At 43.5% G+C, this 27,504-nt stretch overlaps 1 protein-coding gene across 1 annotated transcript in view; it reads right to left on the bottom strand.

Moving 5' to 3' along the window:
• The window catches only part of LDAH (lipid droplet associated hydrolase), a 376,103-nt gene extending 349,456 nt beyond the window's left edge, over positions 1 to 26,647 (bottom strand). The window contains exon 1 of the mRNA XM_073625332.1: positions 26,542 to 26,647. Within this exon, the coding sequence (XP_073481433.1) occupies positions 26,542 to 26,600 (59 nt within the window). The 5' untranslated portion in view covers positions 26,601 to 26,647. The remainder of the gene's footprint in view (positions 1 to 26,541) is intronic.
• Positions 26,648 to 27,504: the final 857 nt, after the last annotated feature.

The raw sequence follows: 27,504 nt of genomic DNA, 5'->3' as shown, positions 1-27,504 counted from the left end.
ATAATAGTAAATACAGCAGGCCAAAACAAAAACGTAGTCTGTCTTCATTTCAGGCTGCAAAGCTACAAGATGTGATTATTTTAAAGGGGGGGTACTTTTTTATACCCACTGTAACCTTGTAAATGCCGAACCACAGAGCTGCAATTACATGCAATGCAACGAATGCAGCAAACCCTTAGACTCACATTGGTTGCAAGCAGCAGGGGCAAAGCCTGCCAAATGTGATATGCTGTTTAATTTTTACATAGCCCTTAGTGGCTGCATGCCCTGGTTCAGATGGGTGGTAGGGGACAATAAAACCATAGCTCAACTGCCTCTTTTACTGCCTCCTAGCCACACAAAGAGGCAGCCGGCTCCCTGTGATGTAAAAAGGAAGATGGTGGCGCAACACAGGACCTCAAGTAGGAAAGCGGTGCCAGAGAGAAGCAACATGCTGGATCTGCCAGGGCTTGATGATATATTATTCCAGCATATCAAAGCACCAAAGGTAAGGGGGAAAAAGACTGAAATTTTTATATGGAGGGTGAAACTTGCTTTCAGTCATACTGAAATCAAATCAGTACAGGCAAATCATTGTTCAGACTTCAATCACTCGCATCCCGTGGAGCATTCAGCTTACATTATATACAATGCTGGGAAACAATTCGTTTTCTATGGAAGACATATTAATATTTCTAGCCATCCCGGTACATAATCAAAAGCATAAATGTCACCTAGATAAATGATGACAAATCTGCTTTTCTTTACGGGACCTTTCAACAAGACTGGAAATGGTAACAGGTGTCTTTATTACATCACTAACCTCATTAAAAGAGGGAAGAAAAAAAAAAAGTTTACCTTTTCTGAAGTCCGAACCGATCACATGACTATCTGTAATTATAGAAGTGTTGTCATGACGCCAGACAACACATTTGGAGGCCGTTCAAGCTTCGCGTTGCTGCCTATACAGCTGTTTTTACATTAAGTCGTCAAAGAAAAAGTGCAGATTTTTTCCAGGCCTTGGTCATCCCAAGTTTACTTTCACAAAGGTCCTCTTTATGCCATACGCCATCTGCATTATAAAAGCCGTGGATGCAAGGATGCACTTACAGTAAATATAGATTTCCCCTCTTATGCTAAATAATTAGAATGAAAATTGAGAGGGATCGAAGGTTTTCTAGGGGGGAGGTGTCTGCATTACGTATCGTGTGCCCGTACTGCATGCTGATGCCGCTGTGCAACAATATAATGTATAAATTAAGTTTAAAGTTATGTTCCAGAACAAAAGTATAGATTTAAATATGAACTCCAGGCACACAGCTACATAAACAGATATATATATATAATGTGTGTGTGTGTATATATATATATATATATATATATATATATATACACAGTGGGGACGGAAAGTATTCAGACCCCCTTGCATTTTTCACTCTTTGTTATATTGCAGCCATTTGCTAAAATCATTTAAGTTCATTTTTTTTCTCATTAATGTACACACAGCACCCCATATTGACAGAAAAACACAGTTTTGTTGACATTTTTGCAGATTTATTAAAAAAGAAAAACTGAAATATCACATGGTTCTAAGTATTCAGACCCTTTGCTGTGACACTCATATATTTAACTCAGGTGCTGTCCATTTCTTCTGATCATCCTTGAGATGGTTCTACGCCTTCATTTGAGTCCAGCTGTGTTTGATTATACTGATTGGACTTGATTAGGAAAGCCACACACCTGTCTATATAAGACCTTACAGCTCACAGTGCATGTCAGAGCAAATGAGAATCATGAGGTCAAAGGAACTGCCTGAAGAGCTCAGAGACAGAATTGTGGCAAGGCACAGATCTGGCCAAGGTTACCAAAAAATTTCTGCTGCACTTAAGGTTCCTAAGAGCAGAGTGGCCTCCATAATCCTTAAATGGAAGACGTTTGGGTTTGGTCCGGCCAAACTGAGCTATCGGGGGAGAAGAGCCTTGGTGAGAGAGGAAAAGAAGAACCCAAAGATCACTGTGGCTGAGCTCCAGAGATGCAGTCGGGAGATGGGAGAAAGTTGTAGAAAGTCAACCATCACTGCAGCCCTCCACCAGTCGGGGCTTTATGGCAGAGTGGCCCGACGGAAGCCTCTCCTCAGTGCAAGACACATGAAAGCCTACATGTAGTATGCTAAAAAACCCCTGAAGCACTCCAAGATGGTTAGAAATAAGATTCTCTGGTCTGATGAGACCAAGATAGGACTTTTTGGCCTTAATTCTAAGCGGTATGTGTGGAGAAAACCAGGCACTGCTCATCACCTGTCCAATACAGTCCCAACAGTGAAGCATGGTGGTGGCAGCATCATGCTGTGGGGGCGTTTTTCAGCTGCAGGGACAGGACGACTGTTTGCAATCGAGGGAAAGATGAATGCGGCCAAGTACAGGGATATCCTGGACGAAAACCTTCTCCAGAGTGCTCAGGACCTCAGACTGGGCCGAAGGTTTACCTTCCAACAAGACAATGACCCTAAGCACACAGCTAAAATAACGAAGGAGTGGCTTCACAACAACTCAGTGACTGTTCTTGAATGGCCCAGCCAGAGCCCTGACTTAAACCCAATTGAGCATCTCTGGAGAGACCTAAAAATGGCTGTCCACCAACGTTTACCATCCAACCTGACAGAACTGGAGAGGATCTGCAAGGAGGAATGGCAGAGGATCTCCAAATCCAGGTGTGAAAAACTTGTTGCATCTTTCCCAAAAAGACTCATGGCTGTATTAGATCAAAAAGGTGCTTCTACTAAATACTGAGCAAAGGGTCTGAATACTTAGGACCATGTGATATTTCAGTTTTTCTTTTTTAATAAATCTGCAAAAATGTCAACAATTCTGTGTTTTTCTGTCAATATGGGGTGCTGTGTGTACATTAATGAGATAAAAAAAAAATGAACTTAAATGATTTTAGCAAATAGCTGCAATATAACAAAGAGTGAAAAATTTAAGGGGGTCTGAATACACACTGCTCAAAAAAATTAAAGGAACACTTTGAAAACACATCAGATCTCAATAGGGAAAAATATCATGCTGGATATCTATACTGATATGGACTGGGTAATGTTACAAATGAAAGGATGCCACATCGTTTGATGGAAATGAAAATTACCAGCCTACAGAGGGCTAAATTCAAAGACACCCCGAAAATCTAAATGAAAAAATAATGCAGCAGGCTACTCCATTTTGCTGAAATTTCATTGCAGCAATCCAAAATGGTACTCAGTAGTTTGTATGGCCGCCACGTGCTTGTATGCATGCCTGACAACATCGGAGCATGCTCCTAATGAGATGACGGATGGTGTCCCGGGGTATTTCCTCACAGATTTGGGCATCACTGAGCTCCTGAACAGACTGAGGTGCAACATGGCGGTGCCGGATGGACCGAAACATAATGCTCCAGAGGCGTTGTATTGGATTTAGGTCAGGCAACCGTGGGGGTCATTCAATGGTATCAATTCAACTGGCTGCATACTCTCGCCACATGAATTTATTCTTCTCCTCAGTCTTCACAAGGGAATCAGGGGGCTTCAGTAACCAAAACTGCAGTGTTTATCCTCATGACACATCACAGGAAGCACCTCAATGGTTAACAGAGGACAGAATTAAAATTAGATTTGGGAAACTTAACATTAATAAATCACCAGGACCAGATGGCTTGCACTCGAGGGTACTTAGGGAACTCAGTCAAGTAATTGCCAGACCATTGTTCCTAATTTTTACTGACTGGAATGGTACCAGCTGATTGGAGAAAAGCCAACGTAGCACCAATATTTAAAAAGGGCCCAAAATGCATCCCTGGGAATTACAGACCAGTTAGGCTAACATCAATAATATGCAAGCTCTTGGAGGGGATGATAAGGGACTATATACATGATTTTAGTAATGAGAACGGTATCATTAACAGTAATCAGCATGGATTCATGAAGAATCGTTCTTGCCAAACCAATCTATTAACCTTCTATGAGGAGGTGAGTTGCCATCTAGATAAAGGAAGGCCCGTAGACGTGGTGTATCTGGATTTTGCAAAAGCATATGACACAGTTCCCCATAAACGTTTTCTGTACAAAATAAGGTCCGTTGGCATGGACCATAGGGTGAGTACGTGGATTGAAAACTGTCTACAAGGGTGAGTTCAGAGGGTGGTGATAAATGGGGAATACTCAGAATGGTCAGGGGTGGGTAGTGGGATCCCCCAGGGTTCTGTGCTGGGACCAACCCTATTTAATTTGTTCATAAACGACCTGGAGGATGGGGTAAACAGTTCAATCTTTGTATTTGCGGACGATACTAAGCTAAGCAGGGCAATAACTTCTCCGCAAGATGTGGAAACTTTGCAAAAAGACCTGAACAAATTAATGGAGTGGGCAGCTACATGGCAAATGAGATTTAATGTAGAAAAATGTAAATAAAGCATTTGGGAGGCAAAAACATGAATGCAATCTACTCACTAGGGGGAGAACCTCTGGGGGAATCTAGGATGGAAAAGGACCTGGGGGTCCTAGTAGATGATAGGCTCAGCAATGGCATGCAATGCCAAACAGTTGCTAATAAAGCAAACAGAATATTGGCATGCACTAAAAGGGGATTAACTCCAGAGATAAAATGATAATTCTCCCGCTCTACAAGACTGTGGTCCGCCCGCACTTAGAGTATGATGTCCAGTTCTGGGCACCAGTCCTCAGGAAGGATGTACTGGAAATGGAGCGAGTACAAAGAAGGGCAACAAAGCTAATAAAGGGTCTGGAGGATGTTAGTTACGTGGAAAGGTTGCGAGCACTGAACTTATTCTCTCTGGAGAAGAGACGCTTGAGAGGGGATATGATTTAAATTTACAAATACTGTACTGGTGACCCCACAATAGGGATAAAACTTTTCCGCAGCAGGGAGTTTAACAAGACATGTGGCCACTCATTAAAACTAGAAGAAAAGACGTTTAACCTTAAACTGCGTAGAGGGTTCTTTGCTGTAATGCTGCGTACACACGAGCGGACTTTACGGCAGACTTTGCCCGGCGGACGGGATTTGGTCGGACAATTCGATCGTGTGTGGGCTCCAGCGGACTTTGTTTTCTCAAAAGTTGGACGGACTTAGATTTGAAACATGTTTTAAATGAATCCGTCGAAATCGAGTCCGGTCCAAAAGTCCGCCGTCTGTATGCTAGTTCGACGGACATAAAGCCACGCTAGGGCAGCTATTGGCTACTGGCTATGAACTTCCTTGTTTTAGTCCAGTCGTACGTCATCACGTACGGATTCGACGGACTTTGGTGGATTGTGTGTAGGCAAGTCCGTTCATTCAGAAAGTCCGTCGTAAAGTACGTTGAAAAGTCCGCCGGGCAAAGTCTGCCGTAAAGTCCGCTCCTGTGTACACGGCATAAGAGTAGCAAGGATGTGGAATTCCTTTCCACAGGCAGTGGTATCAGCGGGGAGTATTGATAGTTTCAAAAATCTATTAGATAAGCACCTGAACGACCACAACATACAGGGATATACAATGTAATACTGACATATAATCACACACATGGGTTGGACTTGATGGACTTGTGTCTTTTTTCAACCCCACCTACTATGTAACTATGTAACATGAGGCCAGGCATTGTCATGTACCAGGAAGAACCCAGGACCCACTGCACCAGCGTAGGGTCTGACAATGGGTCCAAGGATTTCATCCCAATACCTGATGGCAGTCAGGGTGCCATTATCTAGCCTGTAGAGGTCTGTGTGTGTCCTTCCATGGATATGCCTCCGCAGATTATCACTGACCCACCACCAAACCGGTCATGCTGAACGATGTTACAGGCAGCATAACGTTCTCCAAGGCTTCTCAAGACCATTTGATGCCTGTCATATGTGCTCAGGGTGAACCTGCTGTCATCTGTGAAAAGCACAGGGCGCCAGTAGCGGACCTGCCAATTCTGGTGCTCAATGGCAAATGCCAATCATGCTCCACGGTGCCGGGCAGTGAGCACAGGACCAACTAGAGGACGTCAGGCCCTGTGCTCACTGCACCGTGAAGCTCAATTGGCATTTGCCATTGAACACCATTATTGGCAAATCTGCCACTGGTGCCCTGTGCCTTGGGCTCCTTTTCTAGCAGTAGTGTACTTGCCCAGCTTTCTGAGAACCAGAACTTTTTCTTCTTACTCAGAGACCAATTGGGATGCCACCCAAAAATATCCACCAGATGCCTTTACAAAACCAGATATTACTTTGTAAAAGTAGCAGTGACACCATCACTGTGGGAGGGGCTCAGCAGACTCCACCCACTACAATCTGCCTACAGAAAACTATGGAATAGGGGAGAGACCAGACCAGTCACCCTGCACAAGGAAAAAAACCAGCAGTGAGCGGTCTTTATTACAGGAAGCTCCTGCAAGGTATCGTTTCACACTGGATTGCTGCACAGATCTTGAAGAAATAGTCAAAACACATCAAGAATACACATGCCTCTTGCATTTAGACTATATTTACTTAGGACTGGTTCACACCAGATGCAGTCCAGTGCGATTTTAATCTTCATCAAAAACACATGCATAGCGTTTTCCATGTATTCCAATGGACCTAGTTCACACCAGTGCAGTCAACAAAAGTATACCATGCTGCATTTTCTCTGCATCAAATACGCAGTAACATACATGTCCTGAATTGAGATGAAAAAAGACGGGAAAAAATGCACAGGAAAGCATCCCAAATGCACATGCAGAAATGCAGCTGGAATGCAAAAATTGTGGTGTGAACTGAATTTTATACTAGAGTTCAGCCTAAGACTCCATTCACATACGCTGCGACCTCAGTTCAAAGCACGGTGTCCAGTGCGTTTCTGTTCACTGATTCAGGCGTGAATCAGGTCCGAATTTTTGCATGAATTTGCACCTGAATTGGACCAGAAGACGCACAGGCCCCATTTTAAATGCGGGCCGCGGCTGCCCCGGAGTTCTGCGAACCGGCTTCATTGAAAGCCGGCCACACTCTCCTGTCATGCGAATTGGATGCTGAGGGGAAACCCGCATCCAGTTTGCATATGTGTGAAACCGGCCTTAAAGTGTAACTCCAGCCAAACTTCTTTAATGAGGAATTGAGAAGATTTTGAACCAAGGAGAAGATTTTATTGCTGTTCATGGGGGGATAGGTAGATTCCCCCTCACTTTGTGTCCCTGTAACACCAGAGGCTCACTTTAATTTTTTAGCATATCTCCACTTTAAGAATTTGCAGCAAATATGTCACAGGTAGAGAATGTATGTTGAACTTGGAATTCACAGGACTCCTCTCAGATCACAAGCTTCAGCAATAAAACTGGTCTCTTAATAAGTGTTTACCTGGGTCTGCTTTTTGTTTTACGATGAAGTTTGGCAGAAAATACACATTTCTTCCCTAGAAATTGGCTTGTAAAAAATCCAAACGCCTGTCAGTTGAAGCAGCCTGCCTTGCACTGCAGACAATGTAGCAGCAATGGGCACTCCCATACGCTCTTTGGGAAGACACCATGGGTTTTTCTTTTTTTACTAAAGCCGAATAAACTGTGCACTTTGCAAAGTCCAGTCACACTCACAAGAGCAGCTGCTCCAGAGCTTAGTAAATGGCGGTTCACACTACTGAGCTGTGCGCGATCAGATGTGATACGCACTGCAGTGCAAATCACATGCGATGTCCGTGCGATGCAATTTCAGCCATATAGATAGTATGGCTGATATTGCATTGCATTTGGACCAAACTCGCACAGGACCCTTTTTTTGGTCCGCACCAGAATCGGATCGCATTGGGTGTTCACACCCATGAGATCCAATTCATGTCCAAACTGACAGTTCGCAGTGCAATATGCGAGTTGAAATGGGGGTGTCATTAACAATGTATTGATACTCGCGGCAGTACGCATATGGCAGTGTGAACTGCCGTGCGAGTCGGGTGCGATGCGGAAACCCACAGTGGATTTGCAGGATTCCCGCATCGCACAAGTGTGAACTGAGCATGAATGAGCAGAAGCTCTGCTGACTTCTATCATCCAAGCAAAAATGCTGTTTTTTTTTATTTTCCTTGCACGTGATTGGGTACTCTTTGCAAAGTGAAGCTTCACCTCATTTACTAAGTTTTGGCGAAACTGCTCTTGCACAGTCTATTTGCTTTTAGTAAATCAACCCCACAGACTCTGGAAGCTCATTCTGAGCTGTATGCAGGTTGGACAACACAAAAAATTAGAAAACGTAAGAAATGCAACACAAAAATGCTGTTATTCTCAATGAGCACCCTAGGTACCTCAAATGCCTCCTTATTTTGATATGCAAGTATGGACCCAGCTTCTTTGTCCTGGGTCCTGCTTTTGCACCACCTGCTATTGGCACATCACTCTGATTGACAGCCCAATTTACTAATAGTGAGACTTTGAAGATGGTTGTTCCAGGCTCTCAAACAGGGTTGTAACCAAGAAAATCCCGGACTGCTGCACTCCGAAGAACAATCATCTTTATTCCATGATAAAATCAACAAGAGTCATCAAATACAGACAGGAGAAACGCTAACGCATTTCACATGCAGAGATGTGTTTCAAACAGGGTTGATATCTGAAGACCAGACATTTTGAGTTGTCCCCATAAAAGTAATAGAGGGGAAATCTTCTAATGGATACACTAGTTCTGGTGACCTGGAGGTCCCCAAGGAATTTGCAGGGATTTCCTTGTACTTCCTGTTTTGGCTATGGGTCAAGAAGTGAAGGGAAATCTCCACAATGGGAAACAGATGGCGGAAAAAAAAATCAGACAGGAGAAGATTGAGGAAATGGTAGCATGTATAAAAAAAAAGTACTTGCTATCCGAAAGAAATTAAAACAAACTGCAGTTTCGTTAGGGGCTGGGGGTTGGAAGAGAATAATGCCGACTTTCGTTTTCAGGTGAAGGTCTGCTTTAAGCATCTCCAAATGAATCAGTGCACCAACAGGCACTAGAAGGTGCCCTTCAATTTCTACAGTGTTCCTGCTGGGAGACTCAAAAGAAGTGTTGCCTGCCCGCCCCCCTTCTTTCTTTTTCAGGTTGGTTGTCACGGCTTCTTCAAGCGGTTTGGACCTTGCCAGATTTAAAGGTTTCCTATCAGCTTGAGTGAAATTCGATCACTAATGTCTGTCCTGAACTCATGGTAATGACAGGCCAGTTTTCACACTGGACTTTATAAAAACACCAGTGGCTTTAGTTTTAGAATGCTGCATTAAAAACGCAAGCTTTTTTTCAGCGTTTTTACAGCTGAAAAACTCCTCTTCAAACCCACTAGTTCTGGTGGTTTTTTCCCAGCCAGAAAATGCCCCTGCCAAAAAACGCTGATAACAGCCTATGTGTCCATGGACACATAGGATAACATGCTGGGGAGTTTACTGGCTGTAAAAAAAAAAAAAACACCTGAAGCCAAAAACAGCAGCTGTGAAAACATCCAGTGTGCATGAGGCCTAACGCCGTGTACACACTACCGGACTTTTCGGCATCAAAGGTCCGACAGAACGAATCCGTCGGACATTCCAATCGTGTGTGGGCTTCATGGCATCTTTTCTGTCGAAAAACCTTTTGGACCTTAGAAATAGAACTTGTTTCAAATCTTTCCGAAGGACTCCTATCGAATGCTGTATGCTAGTCCGACGGACCAAAAACGATGCAAGGGCAGCTACTGGCTATGAACTTCCTTATTCTAGTCCGGTCATACGTCATCACGTTCTAAACGATCGGACTTTGGTGGGATCATGTGTAGGCAAGTCTGTTTCGTCGGAACTCCGTTGAAAAGTCCTTCGGAGTTCAGTCCAACGAGAAGTCTGCTCATGTGTACACGGCATTAGGCCTCATGCACACTGGAAGTTATTATTACGTTATAAAAACGGCAGTAGCTTTTCAGTTATGTTTTTTCAACCTTTTTTAGCGTTTGCAATAGTGTTTTTTAGTGTTAATGTTTTTAAGCATTTTTCAGTGTTTTTTAGCCTTAATGTTTTTAACCACTTCAATACCAGGCACTTATGCACCTTCCTGCCCGGACCAATTTTCAGCGCTCTCACACTTTGAATGACAATTACTCAGTCATGCTACACTGTATCCAAACACATTTTTTATCATTTTTTTCTCACAAATAGAGCTTTCTTTTGGAGGTATTTAATCACCGCTGAGTTTTTTTATTCTTTGCGATATAAGCGAAAAAGGAGCGAAAATTTTGAAAAAAAAAAATCACTTTTTTTTAGTTTCTATTGTAAAATGTTGCAAATAAGTCACCATTCTTCATAAATTTGGGCCAAAATTTATACTGCTACATATCTTTGGTAAAAATAACCCAAATTAGTGGACATTATTTAGTCTCTGTGAAAGTTATAGCGTCTACAAGCAATGGTGCCAATCACTGAAAATTGATCATATCTGATCACACCTGATGTACTGATGACCTATCTAATTTCTTGAGACCCTAACAAGCCAGGAAAGTACAAATACCCCCAAATGACCCCTTTTTGGAAAGTAGACAGTCCAAGGTATTTAGCAAGAAGCATGGTGAGTTTTTTGAAGTTGTAAACTTTCTCCCACAATTCTTGGGAAAATTAAGAATTTTTTTTTCTTTTTCTACACAAACTTGTCATATTAACCTCCCTGACGGTTTTCCCGAGTGTGGCTCGGGGTTAAATTTCAGCACCATTAGCGGTAACCCGGAGCCACACTCGGGATTACATTGCAGGATCCTGGTGCGGTGTTACTCACCTTGTCCCCAGGATCCTGCGATGTCCCCTGCTGTGTCTGCGGGCTCTGTCACCTCCGAAGCCTCTCTGTGCCAGGCTCCGTTCGCTGCGAGCGTCGCACGCATGGGGGCGGAGCCTGGTGGCAAATTAAAAAAAAAAGTAAAAAACATAACACATACTGTACAGATTACAGATCTGTACAGATTACAGTACTGTATGAAATTATTTCTCATCACTTTTGTCCCCAGTGCTTTGTCCAATGCCCTGCATGCAGTTTTATATTATATATACTGTTCTTTCTGCCTGGAAACTTGAGCTTGTCCATTGCAACCAAAAAGTGTCCCTTTACGTCAAAAGTGGCTTTAGACCAGCTGGAAAACAGAGATAGTAAATTAGAACACTTGCAGAATTGAGCAATAGTGAATCGTGGGGAAATGTATTTTATTATTATTATATTATTATTTTTTTTAATTATTTATATTTATTTATTATATTATAATTTTTGTTTTTTTCAAACTTCATCATACCCGGGATATCTACTAGACTCTTGGTGGACAGATTTAAGTGTGTTATTGTTAAGAATTACAGGCCTACAATATAAAACACCAAATTTCCATGCAAAATAATTGTACCGCTTTCAGCATCTAAAATCCGAAATAATCATACCGGCAGGGAGGTTAACAGGTTATTTCTCACAAACAGCATATGCGTACTTGCAACTACACCCCAAAATACATTCTGCTACTCCTCCTGAGTATGGCAATACCACATGTGTGAAATATTTACACATCCTGGCCACATACAGAGGCGCAACATTGAAGTAGCACCTTCAGGCGTTCTAGAAGCATAAATTACACATCTCATTTCTCAACCACCTATTACACTTTTGAAGGCCCTGGAGCACCAGGACAATAGAATTGCCCACAAAATGACCCCATTTTGGAAAGCAAACACCCCAACATATAATCTATGAGGCATAATGAGTCTTTTGAACGGTTCATTTTTTTCCAGACGTATTTGGAAAAAAAATTAAAACGCATTTTTTTTTTTACACAAAGTTGTCCATTTATAAGATATTTCCAACACATAGCATGTACATTGCAAAAATGACACCACAAAATACATTCTGCTACTCCACCTGAGTATAGCGATACCACATGTCTGAGACTTTTACACAGCTTGGCCACATACAGAGGTCCAACATCAAAGTAGCACCTCCAGGTGTTCTAGGAGCATAAATTACACATATAATTTTCAGACTACCGATCACATTTTTGAAGGCCTTTCATATCTCTTATGCCCTGTACACACGATAGGATTTTTCGACAACAAAATCCATGGGATTTTTTCCGACGGATGTTGGCTCAAACTTGTCTTGCACACACACGGTCGGAAGTTGGTCGGAAATTCCGAGCTTCAAGAACGCGGTGACGTACAACACGTACGACGAACCGAGAAAAATTAAATTCAATAGCTAGTGCTGCTCTTCTGCTTGATTCCGAGCATGCGTGGCACTTTGTGCGTCGGAATTGTGTACACAAGATCGGAATTTCCGACAACAGATTTTGTTGTCGGAAAATTTTATAGCCAGCTCTCAAACTTTGTGTGTCGGAAATTCCTATGGAAAGTGTGTGATGGAGCCTACACAGGGTCGGAATTTCCGACAACAAGGTCCTATCGCACATTTTTCCATTGAAAAATCCTATCGTGTGTACAGGGCATAACACATAGCATGTACATATCAAATAACAAAAGATTACCTGTGGTTTTAGTAGTGCAGTGGTCCACATAGGAGAGCATTGGTCCAGGCAGCAGGCAGGGATGTGGTCAGCAACAGCAAAAGCAATCGCCCAGGCAGCAGGCAGGAATACTGTCCATAGTTAGTACAGGCAGAGATACTGTCAGCACAGCCAAAGCATTGGTCTAGGTAGCAGGCAGAGATGTCTAGGCAGAATTACTGTCTAGTCAGTAGAGGCAGCAGGCAGCGATATGGTCAGCACAGCCAAAGTATTGGTCCAGGCAGGAGGAAGAAACATGGACCATAAAGTCCTGGGTCATTACAGGCAGCGATATGGTCAACACAGCCAAAGTATTGGTCCAGGCAGCAGGAAGGAATATCAAGCTTAGGGCCAGGGGGACAGGGGTAGAGGCTTCTCCCACCCAAATCTCTTTGAAGCCCCCAGGCAACCAGACCCTGTTCTGGGAGCACAGAAAACCAAAAACTGTTTTTCTCTACCCAGAACGCTATTCTGAAGCCCCTCACATATGTCAGAACCCTGTGTACTAAAGTAGAAGGCCAAAAGATCAGTCCAAGTGGCAGGCAAAAATATGGTCGATGAACAGGCCGAGGTCGGTGAACGTGGAAGTCATAAACGTGGTTTAAAACGACAGGCAGAGGCATCGTCGATAAGCAGGCTGAGGTTGGTGCATGTGGAAGTCAGAAATGTAGTTTAAAACGGCAGGCAAAGACATTGTCGGTAAACAGGCCAGGGTCAGTTAAAGTGGAAGGTAGAAACATGGTAGCAGGCAAATGAGCCACAAAGGTATTTGAAATGGGGTAATTGCAGTCTGTTAAAAAGAAGGGGGACTAATATCTAATGAATATGTGGTAACTTCTGAAGCAATCTCAGATGCACAGGCCAGGTTCAGAGGGTCATTGGGGCAATAATAACTTGTATCTCTTCTAACTCCTCCTCTGCTGCATACATGACATTTCTTTTGATGCCTCCTGGGGCATGTCCTTGTTGGCAAATCAGGGCAGTGATGATGTCTTTAATATACTTGAGGTAGGTGATTTGTTGGTTTTCAGTTGCTTTTTTGGTAGCAGACAAACCAATTAAACAGGGCCATATGAAACAGATTAAATGAAACTTTCTTTTACCAGTAACGGGACTTTTGGGTTGAGAAACAGGGTTGTAGCATCTGATAATTTAAATCCACCCCCCCATGTACAGATTGTAGTCGTGGATACATTCAGGCTTTACAACGGGGCAGCGTCTTCTCTGGATCTCCACCAAGGTGTCATTGTGGATGGTAGACAGAATGTGGACATCTTTCTTGTCCTTCCACTTCATGGCCAACACTTCGTCATTTCTCATATAAGCAGTTTCCCCGTTTTGTAATTTTTTTGTCAATAGAATTTGTGGTAAGCCCTTCCGTTTTTTTTAAGGTACCGCAGACCAGTGTTTGTTTACGGTAAAGGTGTCGAAAAAGGGACAAGCTAGTATAGTAATTGTCCACATATAAATCCGGAAGGTATACACATATCCAGTGGCTCAATCACACAGTTTGTTCAATTTTAACCCGTACCTGGCTCTCTTACTTGGGATATACTGCTTGAAGTGCAGTCGGACAGTAAATGTATAAGGGATTCGTCCACACAAATGTTTTGGTCTGGGATAAACACTTCAGCAAATCGCTGGGAAAATGAAATTATTATGGGGCGTATCTTGTACAATTTGTCGTGGTTGGGATGATCTCAGGGAGGGCAATGCGAATTATCGTTAAAGTGCAGAAAACACATAATCATGTCGTAGCGTGTCCTGGACATGACAGCAAAAAATATCGGCATGTGGCGGATGGGGTTAGTGGACCAGTAGGCATAAAGTTCGTTCTTCTTTGTAAGCCCCATATTGAACGTAAGGCTCAAAAAACAATTTAAATTCGCTCAGTGTGAGACGTCGCCACTGGAACACGCAGGAGTAGGATGAATTGGGGTTGGTAGCAATAAATTGCTCTGCATACAAATTGGTTTGGTCCACCATATTCTGCAACAAATCTTGTGGGAAAAATAAATAAAAATAATCCAATTGTGGAAAATGTTGGCAGGCAACCATAAGGGGTTTGCCAGGGCATCGAGAAGGTACCACTGGGCCTGGATTCTTCGGGTTGGGTGTGTACTTCCAATACTGGTACTGGGCTCCTCTTCCTGGGGTCTGGCGCTGCTGGTGGTAGACAGGTCTTCAGATCTTGGTCCTGATCTCCTTATTCTTTTAGGAGGGACGGTTTCCTCCTCTGACTCAGACTCCGATCCACTACCCTCTACTGGCTCGTATTCCAAACCAGAATCGGATGATGGGAGCTCCTCGCTGCTCTCATCATCCGACATGGTAAGGATGACATATGCCTCCTCAGGTGTGTAAACCCTTTGAGACATGATGGTGGTACTTATTGGTGGGCCTGTCTGATGGTAATGATTGCAGTACTGACGGCAGGCCTGTGTGACCATACTGACAGGTTAATGATGGCAGGCCTGTGTGACGGTACTTTATGGCAGGACTGTGTGGCAGTACTGATGGCAGTACTGATGACAGGCCTGTGTGGCGGTACTAATGGAGGTACCGATAGCAGGCCTATTTGACAGATGGGCAGTGACAGATGCAAATGGGCTGTGACAGATCCAGATGATACTGATGGGGGTACCTATGGCGGTACTGGTAGCAGCCTGTGTGACAGAAGGGCTGTGACAGGTCCAGATGGGCTGTGACATATCCAGATGGGCTGTGTGACAGGTTCTCTTTATTGGGGAGGGGGGCCCGTGTTATGCAGACAGTAAAAACAGTAAATTGTAACTCACAGATCTCAGATCTCCTCTTCTCTCTCCTCACGCGATCTGTGTGTGAGGAGAAAAAAAGGAGAGATCCCTTGAAACCGCAGTAGTGTTTATACTTACGACTAGCTGTGATTGGATACAGTCGATCACGTGGTAAACAGCCCTGATCGGGGATGGGTTATGTCCGAGGGACACGCGCCATCCCCGATCACCGCAGTACACACTTCCGGGGGCGCGCATCAGGCACGCATCCTCTATTGTTGAGAAACATGACCGGCTGTGATTGGACACAGCCGATCACGTGGTAAACAGCCAATTTCATTGGCTGTTTACCATGATTGGGAACGGACTATGTCCGAGGCACACACGCTGTCCCTGGTCGCCGCGCTTCGTTCCCCCGTGACGCCCAGTCAGGATAACGAAACCACCGCCCAGCCGTCATTCTGTTATAGGCCGGGCGGGAAGTGGTTAAGCATATTTTTTCAATGGAATCAATCATTTTAAAAACCGCTGGTGAGCTGCGTTTTGAACGTTTATTGGCGTTTTTTGCCGTTTTTTGACGGTAGAGCAACCCCTAGTTTGGGGGTTTTTTTATAGCCAAAAACAGTTGATAACAGCCTATCTGTGCATGGACACATAGGATAACATGCTGGAGAGTTTATTGACTGTAGAAAAAAACGTCTGAAGCCAAAAACAGCAGCTGTAAAAACGTTCAACGTCCATTGCGCATGAGGCCTTAAAGTTAGAACTTTCAGAAATTAGCGCAATATAGTACACCTTTAAACAGGTGAATGAAAAACCTGCCAAAGTCTAATGAATGTTTAAAAAAGCAAACACATGGTTTTCGGGCACTCCCAGCAGCAACACTTTGGGTTAAAAGGCACTCTTCAACTGGCATAGCCTTGATTTCAAATATTTGTTTAAATATGAGGGTCCCCCCCCCCCTCACTATTTTCATGAATGCAGTGGTGAAGGCATGGGTTCAGGTGGTCCCTTCTGTTGAGAATTCCTTTAGGTGGTATTCCCCCCGATACTCCCCTATGAATGAATCCTAATCTTCTTGAATTTCACTCCATCCTGGACGCCTTCCTTTGGGTTACTAGGGATATGCAATATCTAAGCCAAAACTTTGAGAATGGTGAAGAAAATTGCACTGGACTCCTTTTAAAAACTGATTGCAAACCGTAGCCGGACAATGTCTGATCCTAGCCTTACATGGAAATTCAAGTTACCCAAACTCCCATTTCTTCTGGTTCTTCCACCTTTGCTATGTTTTTTTTTTTTTTTTTTTTTTTTTTTTTTTACACAATTTGGGAGTTCTCCCTTAACAATAGGACCATTTGACATGGAATCGATCCTATGGGACGAATCCCTTACGAAAAACCCTCTTGAACATATATAAGGCCTTGCAGCCCACTGTGCATCATGGCTTGGATAAATTGCAATCCTCCTGGCTGGTGGAGCTGGATGATGAGGACATCTGGGATTACCTCTTTCCACAACTTGTCTCTACTAGAGATAGATTGATTCAATTCAAAATACTGCATAGATTCTATTTGACACCCTGCAGACTACATAGAATATATCCAACCTATCCTTCCTACTGCTGGCACTGCCTGGCAGAGCCTGCTGATTACTTCCATAGGCTTTGGTCCTGCATCCACCTTCAAACTGGTCATTCAGTGTATCACCAGTTTGACAAGCATCCGTATCCCATATCAGATGGCCAAAGCCCTTGTCCTCCTCAACATGGGGAACAAGGTGCCTTGCCTGGGGGGGTCTGGTATGGAATTTGGAGGAATCTCATGCCATTTTGTTTGGCTTGGGGTTCCCCTTAAAATTCATACTAGACCTAAGGGCCTGGTATGGATTTTTGGGGCGAGGCCCATACATTCTGTTTTATTTTTTTGGTGTGGGTCCCCCCATAAAATCCATACCAGTCCCTAAGGGCCGCACTGTTTTTTTTTCTTATGCTGGCTCTTTTGTTTACATTCTGCTATCAGCGGGGAATCCCCCACTGAGAGCACAGATGGTTCATCATTGTTAGGAAGCTGGCGGGTTTCTTAAAAACCTATGACTCATGACTGCTGCTGACAGCAGGGAAGAGTCACTTGTTGGTAGGACGTCGGTGGGTGCCGACTCCTAACAACCAGCACAAATCGCACTGTAAAACAGTTAAAAAAAAATGCAAATGCGATTTTGATGCATGTCCATTGAAGTCATTGGACCTCAAAATCGCACTGCATTGCACCAAACATGCAAAGGACCCTTTTAAAGTCGGATCGAAGTCGCACTGCATTTATGTGAATTGGGCTCCATAGAAACATATGTTATTTCACTTGGCATGCGCTTCAACTCGTATTAGAAATGGCATCAGTGTGAACCAGGGCTAAAGCCTGACTTCTGGCAGAACAAATAAAATACCCTTGTTGTGAGGGCCTCTTTAAATGCACGTCATGTCTAGGGTTGCCATAATGGGGAAATACCCTTTGTCGCAGTTATATGTAACAGGGCCAAGTGCATACAAAATGCAAAGTTAATAGTTCTGCATTCTATGTGGACTGCCTACAGACCAGCACCTCAGGGAATAGAGGACAACACCGAAGCTGGCCAGAAAAAGGGTAAGTAATCATGCCCGTTACTCTATCCCCTAGACACAAGGAGCATTTAACCCTTGCAGTTCGGGGGGTCCCAAAGCAAGTGTAGATTTTTTTCTAGTTTCTGGAGTGGGCCTTTAACCAAGATGTAAATGAAAATGGTCGTGTTGGTACTGTTTTATTGTTTAAAAAGAACACAAAGTTGAATAGTCCTATAGTGTACATGGAGAAACCCTAAATTTCTCTTCAAAGACAACCGCTGCCCTTATGACCAGTCAGTCCCAGAGGCAGCCTAGGTCTCTGTACAGCCTGGTGACAGAAGCAGGATAATATATCACAGGTATGCCGGGGGACTGAAAGCCCCTATTAGCACTTACTTTTCGGTCATTCTTTTCTGTCTTGTATGTTTTCTCCTCCATTCTATGGACATTTTTATAACGAGATCTGACAGGCGAGTTGTGTTAACCTTTTTCCACCTGCACAGAAACAGCTAGTCATTTTTTCCATTCCTCATTAAAAGCTCGTCTCTGTGCCAAGACGTCCAGATCTCGCGGCAGATCGCAGCGGCCGCTGTTCTCATGGTCTGAGATTGGGGAATAGTTGTTATGTTTATGAGAAAGGAGCAGTCATCACATTTGCAGGCATTACGTAACAAGCTACGATGAAACCCCGTTCAAACGAAAACACGCGTGCAACTGTCAATAACTTCAAGGAAAACTTTGCACCATGGCAAATTCATCATGCGCGTATTTTTACAGAAGTGCTTTAAAATCGTCTGTATTACAGAACTGTGAAACCACCACCTTTTCACCCCAATTCTCAAGGGCTGAATTTTTTTTTTATTAAGATATACAACCTATTTTAATATTACCCCATGTTTTTATCATAATACCATTATAATGCGGTCAAGCATGAACATTATGCTTTTATTACATTTGTATTTAATATGAACCTTAAATATGACAGCAATGGTTAAAACCTGTTTTTTTTTTTGTTTGTGGAGATTTCCCTTTACTTCCTGTCCCAGAGAAACAACATAAAGCAAGTATAAGGCCCCTTTCACGTGAAGGCTCCGATCAAGTCCGCCTGTCAGTTTTTCAGGCGGACCTGATCAGACCCCCTCATTCATCCCTATGGACCGATAGTTGTAAATAGACTTGTGTCTGTTATCACCCACCTACCTCCAATCTGATCCAGTCCTCTTAAAAGAAGAAAAAGAAAACTGAAGGGATCCTTCTCTCTAGGTGGATGGGACTGGAGGACAGTTGGGTGTAAATGAATAGCGGAGTGCGTTTACATCCGGCTGCCCATAGAGCAGAACGTGCTCTGTCCGTGTCCGCTCTGCATAAACTTGGCAGACATGGACCTGTCATCCGCACTGATCGGCAGGGGGTTAGTAGACAGATCCCCTGCTGACCTAACTGGAGTCCGCCCCTTGTACACTGGGTACACACCATATGAATTTCATCCGGTATTTGAGGTACCAGATAAAATTCGCTATGTTGGCAGCCCTGTCAGCCACCTCCCGCCCCACATCCCTCCAAAGATCAAAAGAAGCTGGGCGCAAAAGTGTCTGCCGATCAGTGGTTGCATCCAATTAGCCACTGTTTGGGTGTCAGGTGCCACCTGCGGCTGTCAGAGTACAATAGCTACAGCAAGAGATTCCTCCATCCATGCTGTATAGCCCACAGGTTGAACAAAAAACTACAGTCAGGTCCATAAATATTGGGACATCGACACAATTCTAATCTTTTTGGCTCTATACACCACCACAATGGATTTGCAATGGAACAAACAAGATGTGCTTTAACTGCAGACTTTCAGCTTTAATTTGAGGGTATTTACATCCAAATCAGGTGAACGGTGTAGGAATTACAACAGTTCTTCATATATATTTTCTATATATAGATTTTACTTATGTTTTGGTTTTATCGCAAGAGTGCATTTCTTGTGTTTTCTCACTTGTTACACTAGAATCACTTATGTTATCAGCGCACCTTATTTATATATACACATTTTTGCACTATGGAGATATTGGATAGTTTTTGTTGCAGCTATATACACTTGAAGCTCTAGTGCAGTATTATTCTACATATTTTTCCAAGACAGAGACAGAGACAGACAGCAATTGAAAAAAAAACTCACAGATGGTTCTTTTTCTCATCCAAATCATTTTATTTAAATTTTTGGCTTTAAATACACTTTAAAGTGGACCTTTCATCAAAAATGAACTAACCTCTACCTATTAGCCCTCCTCCCACCTAAAAACCGAGACAAAAAGCTATTTACTACATGCTACGTGCATATTTGCGCACTAAGCCAAGTTAAAGTGGAACTTTACCTTGAAAAAATACAAACAGGTAGGATTTTTAATGCCGAAAAGGGATGCTTTTTTTTCTGCATCAAAGTTACTTACCCATCTGGCCTGACCGCACACTGATCTTTGCACACGCAGCTCAAAGTAAGAATTGCGGCAATGCCGAGATGACTAAACTATTGACGTCATCTCGGCCTTGCCAATGACAACGGCCGGGGGTCCATACCCAGAGCCGCCTGGCTGACGATGTGACTGAAAATGTCAATATGAGTTAATTAGTGAAGTCATCTTGACCTAGCCAATGGAAACGGCTTGAGATCAATAACCCGGAAGCCGCTGTGCTGAAGATATGACTGAGCATGCCAAGATGACTGAACTAGCGGCGCCATCTCGGCCAAAACAATGGAAACGGGCAGAGATCCATACACGGAAGCCGCTGGGCTGAAGATGTGGCTGAAGATGTCAATATGACTGAACTAGTAATGTCATCTCGGCCTGGCCAATGGAAATTGTTGGAGAGCCATATCTGGAAGTCACCGGGCTGAAGAGATTACTGAATATATCATTATGACTAAACTACTGACCCGGCCAATAGAAATGGCTAGGGATCCATACCTGGAAGCCACCAGGCTGAAGATGTGACTGAAGATGCAAAGATGACTGAAATAGTGACGTCATCTCGACGTCAGAGGAAGCTTTGTATTTTCTGAATGAATACAAGGCTTTCTCTGCTGTGGTGGAGAGGCAGACGGATGACACTGTAATCTCCACCTCATTCAATCAACAGAAGCCTTGTATTAATTTTGAAAATACAAAGCTTCCTGTGAATGGCTGAGCAGAGTTCAGTCCGACTTGATTTTGTTCCAGGAGTAGAACAGAAAGTTCCCGTCTTGCTCCCGAAGCCCAGCTGATGCTACATACAGTTCATACATCACTCACAGCGGGTGCAGCTGTTATAGAAGGTAATAGTTCATTTGGGCCAGCTTGGTCCAAACAAAACTATTTCAGGGCTTGTTCACACTACCTTTGCTCTCTGAAGAATCATCCGCATTTGAAATGCTCTTCAGAGAGCATCTGACAGGCGGTGAGTGGGAGTTGTATTGCCGCTTGCTTTAACCCCTTGAACCCTGCACTAGCGCACTGCAACCATGTGCAATGCACATGGTTATGGGGCAGTTGCAGAGTGGCCCCATTCATGGGTCACGACCAGAGGACAATAGCGCCAGTCAAAATAGAAAGGTATCATTCCTGCCAAGGCCACAAAGCAAAGCATTGCGGCTGCGATATGTGTACCTCCCCAGCCTCTGCAGCTAAAGGGGGTAGCATTTGGGTGCAGTATAAGTGCAGCTCAACCACTTGTGTGAACAAGCTTTTAAAGTGACGGAAACCTGGAGTTTGGTTTTATTATGTTGGCAACTATTTTACAGCCTACATTTCCCAGAGGTGGAAAGGCTGGGTGTGGACCAAAAACCTCAGCACAACAGGGTGCTGAATGGTACATCTATAAGGCCCCTTTCACACGGGGGCAGTTTGCAGGCGTTATTGCGCTAAAAATACCGCCTGCAAACCGCCCCTAAACAGCCTCCGCTGTTTGTTCAGTGTGAAAGCCCGAGGGCTTTCACACTGAATCGGTGCGCTGGCAGGACGGTAAAAAAAGTCCTGCGAGCCGCATCTTTGGAGCAGTGAAGGAACGGTGTATTCACCGCTCCTGCCCATTGAAATCAATGGGACAGCGCGGCTATACCGCGGCTATACCGCGGCAATAGCGCTGTACGAGTGGTTTTAACCCTTTTTCGGCCGCCAGCGGGGGGTTAAAACTGCACCGCTAGCGGCCGAATACCGCGGTAAAACAGCGCTAAAAATAGTGCTGTTTTACCGCCGACGCCCCCTACCGCCCCAGTGTGAAAGGGGCCTAAGACCAAGAAAGTGCAGAATTTTGCATGCTGAGACATATGTTAAAAGAACATAATGGAACTAATTCAAAGAGAACATAATATTCTAACACACAAAGGAGATAAGATATATCTAAAACAAATGCGCAAAGTCCATTCAGAAAGCAGCATTCTGATAACCAAGCAAGTAACTATCTCTGAGTTATGTCTAGTACACACAATGAGAAAACTGGACGAAAAATACCATTTTGGGAGCGATCGTACGATAATCTGATCATTAGTACATAGCTTTTGAGAGCCGATCAGGACAGTTCATGTGAAAATATTAGAAGGGACAAACACTAAAAATGTTCTCGTACAATAACAGAACTAACGATTTTCATGTAATTAGTATGGTATTTGTACAAAAAAAACTGCATGACCAAGACCACACTGCAAAACATAATTTCTGAAGTTGTATTTTGTGTCCAAGAATTTTTGTAACCTATTGGTTATCAATATGAGACTAGCATGTAAAAAAAAAATGTGTTCAATATTCTTATCGTGTGTATGAGGCATTAGAGGTTACAGAGATTAGTCCTGGCAGCGGCCTGCTCTATGAACATGCCATACTACAACAACAACAAAAGAAAGCCAGTTTTGTCACTCCATAAGACTTATAGCAAGCTTAACAGGTTTGGGCCCCATGCACACTGGGCATCACCAACACCACTTCTAATGGCGTTTCAAGAAATTTTTTTTCCTGCCTCTACAGTGGGGAAAATAATTATTTGATCCTCTGCAGATTTTGTAAGTTTGACCACTTACAAAGAAATGGAGGGTCTATAATTTTTTATCATAGGTGTATATTAAATGATAGAGACAGAATATCAATAAAAAATCCATAAAAAACACGTGATACAAATGTTATAAATTGAGTTGCAGTTCAGTGAGAAAAATAAGTATTTGATCCCCTACCAACCAACAATAATTCTGCCCCCCACAGACTGGCTAGTGGCTACAGTAGGTGCTCATGTGGTACATATATTAGTCCTGTCAATTTAAGAAGGTGCTCCTAACGACAACTCGTTATGTGTATAAAAGACACCTGTCCACAGAATCTCTTTCTTCCATTCAAACCCAACCATCATGGGCAAGACCAAAGAGCTTTCAAAGGACATCAGGGACAAGATTGTAGACCTGCACAAGGCTGGAATGGGCTACAAGACCATCAGCAAGAAGCTTGGTGAGAAGGAGACAACTGTTGGGATAATTATTCCCAAATGAAAGAAATACAAAATAACCAATGATCACCCTCGGTCTGGAGAACCATGCAAGATTTCATCTCATGCAGTAAGGATGATCATGAGAAAAGTGAGGGATCAGCCCAGAACTACCCAGGAGGAGCTTGTGAATGATCTCAAGGCAGTTGGGACCACAGTCACCTGTGATGGAGATTTTGAATATCCATATTTATATCAAGGAGCTTCAATACGCTGCCATGGATGGAAATCCTGCAGCACCCGCAAGGTCCAACTCCTCAAGAATACACATGTACAGGTCCATCTGAAGTTTGCCAGTGAACATCTAAATGATTGAGAGAAGGATTAGGAGAAAGTGCTGTGGTCAAATGAGACCAAAATTGAGCTCTTTGGTATTAACTCGACTAGCCGTATTTGGAAGAAGAAAGTCTTCTGGAACATATCACAGGTCCCAGAAGACTACAGGACTATTCACAAGGCGCAGTGCGACTCGCGCATGCGCAGTAGGAAACCACAGTAGCAAACCGGCTATGAAGCCGCAAGGCTTCACTGCCTGTTTCCCATACTACAGATGCCGGCTCTTGCATCTGAAGCCAACTGAAGAATCGGATTGGGTGAGGACATTGCTGGATGCCTTGACAGGCAAGTGTCATATTAAAAGTCAGCAGCTACAGCATTTGTAGCTGCTGACTTTTTTTATTTTTGGGGAGCCTGAAGCTCCATTTTAAATGTAAACTAGAGAGTAAATAATTACTTCCTCCACAGCCAGAGCTGCCGTATGTCATTCCATTAAAAGAAACTGTCACTTCTAGTATTGTCAAATTTCTGTGCTCCCCAGGTCCATACAGGACACAGTATTGACATGGGGTTGGTGGAGGGAACAACTGAGTGCAACAGGGACATCAGAAGTGTTCATTTCTCAGCAAATTTCTAAAGAAGTTTTCTCTACATCAGAGCAGTATTGGGCACTGCGGGCTGTGAGAGAGGTGACTCTCTCTATAAGGCCTGTTTCACATGGGTTTCATCTTATATAAGAGCAGCGTGAACAGCAAGCTTTGTTGAAGCCTTTAAAGTACCATTTAGGTCTAGTTTGTAAATGCTGAACACAGAACTCAAAGGGAGTGCTGATTGCCACTTTAAGCAAGCTGCTAGCAGGCTTCAAGTTCTGAAGCCTGCTAGTAGCTTGCTTAAAGCGTTTGTTATCCCATCATTTCATATTCCTGATATGTGCCTGCTGTATCATGTACTTGTAAGAAAAAGTATCCTGTTCTCCTTGTATTGCTTCCTTTGTGTGAAATCCCTGGTGTTCCTGTCAGTCCCTCTGCTTTGCTATTAACAACTGACCACACTAAGCAGGAGAACACACCACAGTCAGTTCTCTAGCTATGCTGGGAAACCAGCCTGCTCTCCTCCAATCATCAGACTTGTCCTGACATGCGCCAGGTAGACAGGTAGAGCTTTCTTTTGGTGGTATTAATCACCACTGGGTTTTTGATGTTTTGCTAAAAAAAAAAAAAAAAAAAAAAACGAAAATTTTGAGAAAAAAAAAAGTTTTTCTTAGTTTCTGTTATAAAATTTTGTAAATAAGTACGTTTTCTTCTTCACTGATGGCCACTGATGAGACGGCACTAATATGCAGCACTGGAGAGCACTGATAGGTGGCACTGACTGGCATCAGTGCTGGGGCTGCACTAATTATCTTTGTAGGTCTCCCCTGTGAGCAAACGTCGTTGATTATCTCTCCTCTCCTCACACGCTGTTAGTGTGAGGAGAAGAAATCCAATAACCGGCATTCCTTGTTTACATGTGATCAGCTGTCATTGGATAAATAGCCTTGTTATCGGCTCTTTACCAAGATCGACAATGAGCTGTGTCCCAGGGACAGAGCGCACCACCGATCGCCACGCTGCATGCCCCTGCGGGCACGCAAGTGTGGCGAGAGTGGAACAACGTCATCTGACATCTTCCCAGAAGGAGAGAGCCACCACCCGTCTGTCAATTCACAATATGGCAGGCAAGAGGTGGTTAAAAGCTTCAACAAAAGCTTGCTGAAAGCTCTGCAAATGCTTTGTGAAAGCTTGCTGTTCACACTGCTCTTATACAAGCTGAAGCCCCGTGTGAAACAGCCTTACAGTGATATCTTTCTGGGTAATTTTGATGCCTGCTCCCCTACTGTGCGCTGTGGTTCCCTCCACCGGCCTCTACAGTACTATAGAAAACTTTTGCCAACTGATATCAACAATGGGGCACAATTCTCCTATTGACACCAACAATGGGGCACTCTTCCTCCCAACAGGCAATGAATGAATGAATTATAGGTTATAGGGAATGAATGGATGAATGGGTTATATGCAATGAATGGGTTATAGGCAATGAATGGATGAATGGGTTATATGCAATGAATAGGTTATATGGAATGAATGAATGGGTTATATACAATGAATGGATGAATAGGTTATAGGCAATGAATGAATAGGTTATAGGCAATGAATGGATGAATAGTTTATAGGCAATGAATGAATGAATAGGTTATAGGCAATGCATGAATGAATGGGTTATATACAATGAATGGATGGATAGGTTACAGGCAATGAATGGATGAATGGGTTATATACAATAAATGGATGAATAGGTTATAGACAATGAATGAATGGGTTATAGGCAATGAATAGTTTATAGGCAATGAATGAATGAATGGGTTATAGGCAATGAATGAATGAATGGATTATAGGCAATGAATGGGTTATAGGCAATGGATGAATGGGTTATAGGCAATGAATGAATGAATGGATTATAGGCAATGAATGGGTTATAGGCAATGAATGAATGAATGAATGAATGAATGGATGGGTCATAGGTGGCAGCAGCAGATACAAGAGGAGGGTGAGTATTGGTGGGTTGAGTTCTGTTATAGGGATTAGGGGGAGGGCAGGGGCTAATCTTTTTTTGCCAAAAGCAATTTGCACCGCTTGACTTCCTGAGCATTGGTAAAGGGTGCCTGCCCCTTATTACACGCAGAATGACTTCCACATACTAATACAATATACACACAGTGCAATCAGATCATCTCCATACTGCCATAGTTAAAGCAGTCAGTCTAACACTGGAGGCGGAGCCTCAGGCTGCGCATATGACAGCTGTCAATCACAGGCTGCACCAATGACAGGCGGGCGATCCCATGCCAGCTGAGGAGAGGATGAGAGCCATGCATTGTACACATTGTGTAGAATAGGGATTATAACAGTACCTGTCACTCTCCGCCCGCTGTGCCCCGGATGTAGCTCCTGGCACACTGGAATAGAACATTCCTCCAGCCGCCTCCAAGACACGCCTACCTGGCTCAACGTCGTGACGTCGGGACGAGACCGAAACCGAAAGCAGGTGAAGGGGCGGAGCTTAGGTTGCTGGTGATACATGTGTGTGTGTGTGCTGTGCTCTGCTGTGTGTGCTGCCTGCAATGTTTATATGTTTGTATTGTCTTCACTTACAGACATTCACGGCTATAACAGTCAAATTAGTTTTCTTAGGACAATTATTGTACCATAGATCATAACTGATTCTCTTTTGGAAGCTCTTTTTCATCTTTTGTCTTCAGTTGTCTCTTTTTGTCCTCATGCATGGCTGCACAAGGGGCAGAACCTGCACATTCCCCAGACCCACTGCCATTGTACATTGCATCAGAAGAGGCGACTTGCCTGCAATCGTGCATCAGGGTTTGCGTAAAGCAAATGTATGCACTCCGTTGTATACACCCAGTGTTGCTGACCGTCAGTATTTTTACTTTATTTTCATGCATTTACATTAAAGTCTATGGAACCAAGAACACAATATTGCTGTTGGGAAAAAAAGTCCCTGACCCTTTCCAAAAAACGCATCGGTGGAAAATGCAACCCATAGGAAACCATGTTAAAGTGTTTGTAAACTCAAAAAAAAATAAAATAAACCTGCAAGACAAAGGCATAATGAGCTAGCATGCATCGCATAATAGTTTATTATAAAATACCTTAGATCGAAGCTGTTGCAGCGGTCCCTGCACAACGCTGTGTCCGGCGACATGTCTCCTGGAGTTATTTCCAGGTTTGTGGGCTCCGGTGCTGTGATTGGTCGGAGCCGCGGTGACATCACTCCCGCGCATGCGCACAGAAGCCTCCGGTAACGGCACGGCTACTGAAGAAATGGCATGAGCAGGCCGTTTCTTCAGTGTGCATGT

Source organism: Aquarana catesbeiana, linkage group LG04, assembly GCF_042186555.1.
Source record: "Aquarana catesbeiana isolate 2022-GZ linkage group LG04, ASM4218655v1, whole genome shotgun sequence".
Lineage (NCBI taxonomy): Eukaryota > Metazoa > Chordata > Amphibia > Anura > Ranidae > Aquarana > Aquarana catesbeiana.
This window is presented reverse-complemented; position numbering and strand designations above follow the sequence as displayed.